We start from the raw sequence: 8,124 nt of genomic DNA, 5'->3' as shown, positions 1-8,124 counted from the left end.
GTCGCGCCTGGCGGTGTGTGATGGGCCCTGGTTTGGTCGCGCGGCGGCGAGGCGCCTGTGCGCAGTGGCAGTTTGTTGTGCCGCGGGTACGTGTACCTAGGTTTGGTGGGAGATATCTCGTGAACGATAAGCTCGTTGGGGGCATCAATTGTCGGTCTGGAGAGCTCGCGCGCGGGCGTTTGCGTTGGTTTGTGTGTGGTTTGCTGGGGCGCGTTTTTGTGTGTCGTTGGGGATGTGTGAAATTGAGCTAGCACTTTGGCGCAGAGGAAGCGTGTTGGGCTCATAACCCAAAGGTCGTTGGATCGAGACCAACAAGTGCTAACTTTTACCCGCGCCGTTCGGGTGCTCCTTCGCCTCTTTTTTGCGGCTTCTAGCAGCTTCCGCCTGTCCTGCTGCCCCTCCACGCTGCCTGCACTGACCCCGCCTTCGCCCCTCGTGCCTGGCAGGCCGCACAACGACGGCGGGATCGAGTCCCGCCACGGTTCAAGCGGTGGGTTGGTAAACCCGGCGGCGCGGCACCAGGCAACAGTAGGGGCGTGTCCACGACGCGCTGTCGCGCCTGGCGGTGTGTGATGGGCCCTGGTTTGGTCGCGCGGCGGCGAGGCGCCTGTGCGCAGTGGCAGTTTGTTGTGCCGCGGGTACGTGTACCTAGGTTTGGTGGGAGATATCTCGTGAACGATAAGCTCGTTGGGGGCATCAATTGTCGGTCTGGAGAGCTCGCGCGCGGGCGTTTGCGTTGGTTTGTGTGTGGTTTGCTGGGGCGCGTTTTTGTGTGTCGTTGGGGATGTGTGAAATTGAGCTAGCACTTTGGCGCAGAGGAAGCGTGTTGGGCTCATAACCCAAAGGTCGTTGGATCGAGACCAACAAGTGCTAACTTTTACCCGCGCCGTTCGGGTGCTCCTTCGCCTCTTTTTTGCGGCTTCTAGCGGCTTCCGCCTGTCCTGCTGCCCCTCCACGCTGCCTGCACTGACCCCGCCTTCGCCCCTCGTGCCTGGCAGGCCGCACAACGACGGCGGGATCGAGTCCCGCCACGGTTCAAGCGGTGGGTTGGTAAACCCGGCGGCGCGGCACCAGGCAACAGTAGGGGCGTGTCCACGACGCGCTGTCGCGCCTGGCGGTGTGTGATGGGCCCTGGTTTGGTCGCGCGGCGGCGAGGCGCCTGTGCGCAGTGGCAGTTTGTTGTGCCGCGGGTACGTGTACCTAGGTTTGGTGGGAGATATCTCGTGAACGATAAGCTCGTTGGGGGCATCAATTGTCGGTCTGGAGAGCTCGCGCGCGGGCGTTTGCGTTGGTTTGTGTGTGGTTTGCTGGGGCGCGTTTTTGTGTGTCGTTGGGGATGTGTGAAATTGAGCTAGCACTTTGGCGCAGAGGAAGCGTGTTGGGCTCATAACCCAAAGGTCGTTGGATCGAGACCAACAAGTGCTAACTTTTACCCGCGCCGTTCGGGTGCTCCCTCGCCTCTTTTTTGCGGCTTCTAGCAGCTTCCGCCTGTCCTGCTGCCCCTCCACGCTGCCTGCACTGACCCCGCCTTCGCCCCTCGTGCCTGGCAGGCCGCACAACGACGGCGGGATCGAGTCCCGCCACGGTTCAAGCGGTGGGTTGGTAAACCCGGCGGCGCGGCACCAGGCAACAGTAGGGGCGTGTCCACGACGCGCTGTCGCGCCTGGCGGTGTGTGATGGGCCCTGGTTTGGTCGCGCGGCGGCGAGGCGCCTGTGCGCAGTGGCAGTTTGTTGTGCCGCGGGTACGTGTACCTAGGTTTGGTGGGAGATATCTCGTGAACGATAAGCTCGTTGGGGGCATCAATTGTCGGTCTGGAGAGCTCGCGCGCGGGCGTTTGCGTTGGTTTGTGTGTGGTTTGCTGGGGCGCGTTTTTGTGTGTCGTTGGGGATGAGTGAAATTGAGCTAGCACTTTGGCGCAGAGGAAGCGTGTTGGGCTCATAACCCAAAGGTCGTTGGATCGAGACCAACAAGTGCTAACTTTTACCCGCGCCGTTCGGGTGCTCCTTCGCCTCTTTGTTGCGGCTTCTAGCAGCTTCCGCCTGTCCTGCTGCCCCTCCACGCTGCCTGCACTGACCCCGCCTTCGCCCCTCGTGCCTGGCAGGCCGCACAACGACGGCGGGATCGAGTCCCGCCACGGTTCAAGCGGTGGGTTGGTAAACCCGGCGGCGCGGCACCAGGCAACAGTAGGGGCGTGTCCACGACGCGCTGTCGCGCCTGGCGGTGTGTGATGGGCCCTGGTTTGGTCGCGCGGCGGCGAGGCGCCTGTGCGCAGTGGCAGTTTGTTGTGCCGCGGGTACGTGTACCTAGGTTTGGTGGGAGATATCTCGTGAACGATAAGCTCGTTGGGGGCATCAATTGTCGGTCTGGAGAGCTCGCGCGCGGGCGTTTGCGTTGGTTTGTGTGTGGTTTGCTGGGGCGCGTTTTTGTGTGTCGTTGGGGATGTGTGAAATTGAGCTAGCACTTTGGCGCAGAGGAAGCGTGTTGGGCTCATAACCCAAAGGTCGTTGGATCGAGACCAACAAGTGCTAACTTTTACCCGCGCCGTTCGGGTGCTCCTTCGCCTCTTTGTTGCGGCTTCTAGCAGCTTCCGCCTGTCCTGCTGCCCCTCCACGCTGCCTGCACTGACCCCGCCTTCGCCCCTCGTGCCTGGCAGGCCGCACAACGACGGCGGGATCGAGTCCCGCCACGGTTCAAGCGGTGGGTTGGTAAACCCGGCGGCGCGGCACCAGGCAACAGTAGGGGCGTGTCCACGACGCGCTGTCGCGCCTGGCGGTGTGTGATGGGCCCTGGTTTGGTCGCGCGGCGGCGAGGCGCCTGTGCGCAGTGGCAGTTTGTTGTGCCGCGGGTACGTGTACCTAGGTTTGGTGGGAGATATCTCGTGAACGATAAGCTCGTTGGGGGCATCAATTGTCGGTCTGGAGAGGTCGCGCGGGGGCGTTTGCGTTGGTTTGTGTGTGGTTTGCTGGGGCGCGTTTTTGTGTGTCGTTGGGGATGTGTGAAATTGAGCTAGCACTTTGGCGCAGAGGAAGCGTGTTGGGCTCATAACCCAAAGGTCGTTGGATCGAGACCAACAAGTGCTAACTTTTACCCGCGCCGTTCGGGTGCTCCCTCGCCTCTTTGTTGCGGCTTCTAGCAGCTTCCGCCTGTCCTGCTGCCCCTCCACGCTGCCTGCACTGACCCCGCCTTCGCCCCTCGTGCCTGGCAGGCCGCACAACGACGGCGGGATCGAGTCCCGCCACGGTTCAAGCGGTGGGTTGGTAAACCCGGCGGCGCGGCACCAGGCAACAGTAGGGGCGTGTCCACGACGCGCTGTCGCGCCTGGCGGTGTGTGATGGGCCCTGGTTTGGTCGCGCGGCGGCGAGGCGCCTGTGCGCAGTGGCAGTTTGTTGTGCCGCGGGTACGTGTACCTAGGTTTGGTGGGAGATATCTCGTGAACGATAAGCTCGTTGGGGGCATCAATTGTCGGTCTGGAGAGCTCGCGCGCGGGCGTTTGCGTTGGTTTGTGTGTGGTTTGCTGGGGCGCGTTTTTGTGTGTCGTTGGGGATGTGTGAAATTGAGCTAGCACTTTGGCGCAGAGGAAGCGTGTTGGGCTCATAACCCAAAGGTCGTTGGATCGAGACCAACAAGTGCTAACTTTTACCCGCGCCGTTCGGGTGCTCCTTCGCCTCTTTTTTGCGGCTTCTAGCGGCTTCCGCCTGTCCTGCTGCCCCTCCACGCTTCCTGCACTGACCCCGCCTTCGCCCCTCGTGCCTGGCAGGCCGCACAACGACGGCGGGATCGAGTCCCGCCACGGTTCAAGCGGTGGGTTGGTAAACCCGGCGGCGCGGCACCAGGCAACAGTAGGGGCGTGTCCACGACGCGCTGTCGCGCCTGGCGGTGTGTGATGGGCCCTGGTTTGGTCGCGCGGCGGCGAGGCGCCTGTGCGCAGTGGCAGTTTGTTGTGCCGCGGGTACGTGTACCTAGGTTTGGTGGGAGATATCTCGTGAACGATAAGCTCGTTGGGGGCATCAATTGTCGGTCTGGAGAGCTCGCGCGCGGGCGTTTGCGTTGGTTTGTGTGTGGTTTGCTGGGGCGCGTTTTTGTGTGTCGTTGGGGATGTGTGAAATTGAGCTAGCACTTTGGCGCAGAGGAAGCGTGTTGGGCTCATAACCCAAAGGTCGTTGGATCGAGACCAACAAGTGCTAACTTTTACCCGCGCCGTTCGGGTGCTCCTTCGCCTCTTTTTTGCGGCTTCTAGCGGCTTCCGCCTGTCCTGCTGCCCCTCCACGCTTCCTGCACTGACCCCGCCTTCGCCCCTCGTGCCTGGCAGGCCGCACAACGACGGCGGGATCGAGTCCCGCCACGGTTCAAGCGGTGGGTTGGTAAACCCGGCGGCGCGGCACCAGGCAACAGTAGGGGCGTGTCCACGACGCGCTGTCGCGCCTGGCGGTGTGTGATGGGCCCTGGTTTGGTCGCGCGGCGGCGAGGCGCCTGTGCACAGTGGCAGTTTGTTGTGCCGCGGGTACGTGTACCTAGGTTTGGTGGGAGATATCTCGTGAACGATAAGCTCGTTGGGGGCATCAATTGTCGGTCTGGAGAGCTCGCGCGCGGGCGTTTGCGTTGGTTTGTGTGTGGTTTGCTGGGGCGCGTTTTTGTGTGTCGTTGGGGATGTGTGAAATTGAGCTAGCACTTTGGCGCAGAGGAAGCGTGTTGGGCTCATAACCCAAAGGTCGTTGGATCGAGACCAACAAGTGCTAACTTTTACCCGCGCCGTTCGGGTGCTCCTTCGCCTCTTTTTTGCGGCTTCTAGCAGCTTCCGCCTGTCCTGCTGCCCCTCCACGCTGCCTGCACTGACCCCGCCTTCGCCCCTCGTGCCTGGCAGGCCGCACAACGACGGCGGGATCGAGTCCCGCCACGGTTCAAGCGGTGGGTTGGTAAACCCGGCGGCGCGGCACCAGGCAACAGTAGGGGCGTGTCCACGACGCGCTGTCGCGCCTGGCGGTGTGTGATGGGCCCTGGTTTGGTCGCGCGGCGGCGAGGCGCCTGTGCGCAGTGGCAGTTTGTTGTGCCGCGGGTACGTGTACCTAGGTTTGGTGGGAGATATCTCGTGAACGATAAGCTCGTTGGGGGCATCAATTGTCGGTCTGGAGAGCTCGCGCGCGGGCGTTTGCGTTGGTTTGTGTGTGGTTTGCTGGGGCGCGTTTTTGTGTGTCGTTGGGGATGTGTGAAATTGAGCTAGCACTTTGGCGCAGAGGAAGCGTGTTGGGCTCATAACCCAAAGGTCGTTGGATCGAGACCAACAAGTGCTAACTTTTACCCGCGCCGTTCGGGTGCTCCTTCGCCTCTTTTTTGCGGCTTCTAGCGGCTTCCGCCTGTCCTGCTGCCCCTCCACGCTGCCTGCACTGACCCCGCCTTCGCCCCTCGTGCCTGGAAGGCCGCACAACGACGGCGGGATCGAGTCCCGCCACGGTTCAAGCGGTGGGTTGGTAAACCCGGCGGCGCGGCACCAGGCAACAGTAGGGGCGTGTCCACGACGCGCTGTCGCGCCTGGCGGTGTGTGATGGGCCCTGGTTTGGTCGCGCGGCGGCGAGGCGCCTGTGCGCAGTGGCAGTTTGTTGTGCCGCGGGTACGTGTACCTAGGTTTGGTGGGAGATATCTCGTGAACGATAAGCTCGTTGGGGGCATCAATTGTCGGTCTGGAGAGCTCGCGCGCGGGCGTTTGCGTTGGTTTGTGTGTGGTTTGCTGGGGCGCGTTTTTGTGTGTCGTTGGGGATGTGTGAAATTGAGCTAGCACTTTGGCGCAGAGGAAGCGTGTTGGGCTCATAACCCAAAGGTCGTTGGATCGAGACCAACAAGTGCTAACTTTTACCCGCGCCGTTCGGGTGCTCCTTCGCCTCTTTTTTGCGGCTTCTAGCGGCTTCCGCCTGTCCTGCTGCCCCTCCACGCTGCCTGCACTGACCCCGCCTTCGCCCCTCGTGCCTGGCAGGCCGCACAACGACGGCGGGATCGAGTCCCGCCACGGTTCAAGCGGTGGGTTGGTAAACCCGGCGGCGCGGCACCAGGCAACAGTAGGGGCGTGTCCACGACGCGCTGTCGCGCCTGGCGGTGTGTGATGGGCCCTGGTTTGGTCGCGCGGCGGCGAGGCGCCTGTGCGCAGTGGCAGTTTGTTGTGCCGCGGGTACGTGTACCTAGGTTTGGTGGGAGATATCTCGTGAACGATAAGCTCGTTGGGGGCATCAATTGTCGGTCTGGAGAGCTCGCGCGCGGGCGTTTGCGTTGGTTTGTGTGTGGTTTGCTGGGGCGCGTTTTTGTGTGTCGTTGGGGATGTGTGAAATTGAGCTAGCACTTTGGCGCAGAGGAAGCGTGTTGGGCTCATAACCCAAAGGTCGTTGGATCGAGACCAACAAGTGCTAACTTTTACCCGCGCCGTTCGGGTGCTCCTTCGCCTCTTTTTTGCGGCTTCTAGCAGCTTCCGCCTGTCCTGCTGCCCCTCCACGCTGCCTGCACTGACCCCGCCTTCGCCCCTCGTGCCTGGCAGGCCGCACAACGACGGCGGGATCGAGTCCCGCCACGGTTCAAGCGGTGGGTTGGTAAACCCGGCGGCGCGGCACCAGGCAACAGTAGGGGCGTGTCCACGACGCGCTGTCGCGCCTGGCGGTGTGTGATGGGCCCTGGTTTGGTCGCGCGGCGGCGAGGCGCCTGTGCGCAGTGGCAGTTTGTTGTGCCGCGGGTACGTGTACCTAGGTTTGGTGGGAGATATCTCGTGAACGATAAGCTCGTTGGGGGCATCAATTGTCGGTCTGGAGAGCTCGCGCGCGGGCGTTTGCGTTGGTTTGTGTGTGGTTTGCTGGGGTGCGTTTTTGTGTGTCGTTGGGGATGTGTGAAATTGAGCTAGCACTTTGGCGCAGAGGAAGCGTGTTGGGCTCATAACCCAAAGGTCGTTGGATCGAGACCAACAAGTGCTAACTTTTACCCGCGCCGTTCGGGTGCTCCTTCGCCTCTTTTTTGCGGCTTCTAGCGGCTTCCGCCTGTCCTGCTGCCCCTCCACGCTTCCTGCACTGACCCCGCCTTCGCCCCTCGTGCCTGGCAGGCCGCACAACGACGGCGGGATCGAGTCCCGCCACGGTTCAAGCGGTGGGTTGGTAAACCCGGCGGCGCGGCACCAGGCAACAGTAGGGGCGTGTCCACGACGCGCTGTCGCGCCTGGCGGTGTGTGATGGGCCCTGGTTTGGTCGCGCGGCGGCGAGGCGCCTGTGCGCAGTGGCAGTTTGTTGTGCCGCGGGTACGTGTACCTAGGTTTGGTGGGAGATATCTCGTGAACGATAAGCTCGTTGGGGGCATCAATTGTCGGTCTGGAGAGCTCGCGCGCGGGCGTTTGCGTTGGTTTGTGTGTGGTTTGCTGGGGCGCGTTTTTGTGTGTCGTTGGGGATGTGTGAAATTGAGCTAGCACTTTGGCGCAGAGGAAGCGTGTTGGGCTCATAACCCAAAGGTCGTTGGATCGAGACCAACAAGTGCTAACTTTTACCCGCGCCGTTCGGGTGCTCCTTCGCCTCTTTTTTGCGGCTTCTAGCGGCTTCCGCCTGTCCTGCTGCCCCTCCACGCTGCCTGCACTGACCCCGCCTTCGCCCCTCGTGCCTGGCAGGCCGCACAACGACGGCGGGATCGAGTCCCGCCACGGTTCAAGCGGTGGGTTGGTAAACCCGGCGGCGCGGCACCAGGCAACAGTAGGGGCGTGTCCACGACGCGCTGTCGCGCCTGGCGGTGTGTGATGGGCCCTGGTTTGGTCGCGCGGCGGCGAGGCGCCTGTGCGCAGTGGCAGTTTGTTGTGCCGCGGGTACGTGTACCTAGGTTTGGTGGGAGATATCTCGTGAACGATAAGCTCGTTGGGGGCATCAATTGTCGGTCTGGAGAGCTCGCGCGCGGGCGTTTGCGTTGGTTTGTGTGTGGTTTGCTGGGGCGCGTTTTTGTGTGTCGTTGGGGATGTGTGAAATTGAGCTAGCACTTTGGCGCAGAGGAAGCGTGTTGGGCTCATAACCCAAAGGTCGTTGGATCGAGACCAACAAGTGCTAACTTTTACCCGCGCCGTTCGGGTGCTCCTTCGCCTCTTTTTTGCGGCTTCTAGCGGCTTCCGCCTGTCCTGCTGC

General features: G+C 62.2%; 1 protein-coding gene and 15 non-coding genes across 16 annotated transcripts; all 16 read left to right on the top strand.

Annotated features, from left to right (window-relative positions):
- Positions 1-20: 20 nt before the first annotated feature.
- On the top strand, positions 21-7,749 carry PHYSODRAFT_338886 (hypothetical protein; the record flags this gene model as incomplete). Its single annotated transcript, XM_009536784.1, has 15 exons — positions 21-86; positions 447-638; positions 999-1,190; positions 1,551-1,742; positions 2,103-2,294; positions 2,655-2,846; positions 3,207-3,398; positions 3,759-3,950; positions 4,311-4,502; positions 4,863-5,054; positions 5,343-5,606; positions 5,967-6,158; positions 6,519-6,710; positions 7,071-7,189; positions 7,551-7,749. The coding sequence occupies 15 exons, from the start codon at positions 21-23 to the stop codon at positions 7,747-7,749; spliced, it is 2,760 nt and encodes a 919-aa protein (XP_009535079.1).
- Positions 250-321, top strand: PHYSODRAFT_t1442. Its single transcript has one exon. It is a non-coding gene; the product is annotated as a tRNA-Met (tRNA).
- PHYSODRAFT_t1443 lies at positions 802-873 on the top strand. The gene has a single exon. It is a non-coding gene; the product is annotated as a tRNA-Met (tRNA).
- On the top strand, positions 1,354-1,425 carry PHYSODRAFT_t1444. Its single transcript has one exon. It is a non-coding gene; the product is annotated as a tRNA-Met (tRNA).
- On the top strand, positions 1,906-1,977 carry PHYSODRAFT_t1445. Its single transcript has one exon. It is a non-coding gene; the product is annotated as a tRNA-Met (tRNA).
- On the top strand, positions 2,458-2,529 carry PHYSODRAFT_t1446. Its single transcript has one exon. It is a non-coding gene; the product is annotated as a tRNA-Met (tRNA).
- On the top strand, positions 3,010-3,081 carry PHYSODRAFT_t1447. The gene has a single exon. It is a non-coding gene; the product is annotated as a tRNA-Met (tRNA).
- On the top strand, positions 3,562-3,633 carry PHYSODRAFT_t1448. The gene has a single exon. It is a non-coding gene; the product is annotated as a tRNA-Met (tRNA).
- PHYSODRAFT_t1449 lies at positions 4,114-4,185 on the top strand. Its single transcript has one exon. It is a non-coding gene; the product is annotated as a tRNA-Met (tRNA).
- On the top strand, positions 4,666-4,737 carry PHYSODRAFT_t1450. The gene has a single exon. It is a non-coding gene; the product is annotated as a tRNA-Met (tRNA).
- PHYSODRAFT_t1451 lies at positions 5,218-5,289 on the top strand. Its single transcript has one exon. It is a non-coding gene; the product is annotated as a tRNA-Met (tRNA).
- On the top strand, positions 5,770-5,841 carry PHYSODRAFT_t1452. Its single transcript has one exon. It is a non-coding gene; the product is annotated as a tRNA-Met (tRNA).
- Positions 6,322-6,393, top strand: PHYSODRAFT_t1453. The gene has a single exon. It is a non-coding gene; the product is annotated as a tRNA-Met (tRNA).
- Positions 6,874-6,945, top strand: PHYSODRAFT_t1454. The gene has a single exon. It is a non-coding gene; the product is annotated as a tRNA-Met (tRNA).
- Positions 7,426-7,497, top strand: PHYSODRAFT_t1455. The gene has a single exon. It is a non-coding gene; the product is annotated as a tRNA-Met (tRNA).
- A 228-nt stretch (positions 7,750-7,977) lies between the features above and the next one.
- Positions 7,978-8,049, top strand: PHYSODRAFT_t1456. Its single transcript has one exon. It is a non-coding gene; the product is annotated as a tRNA-Met (tRNA).
- The last annotated feature ends 75 nt before the right edge of the window (positions 8,050-8,124 follow it).

The sequence above is a fragment of the Phytophthora sojae genome (genome assembly GCF_000149755.1).
Source record: "Phytophthora sojae unplaced genomic scaffold PHYSOscaffold_9, whole genome shotgun sequence".
In the NCBI taxonomy this organism is placed as follows: Eukaryota; Oomycota; class Peronosporomycetes; order Peronosporales; family Peronosporaceae; genus Phytophthora; species Phytophthora sojae.
This window is presented reverse-complemented; position numbering and strand designations above follow the sequence as displayed.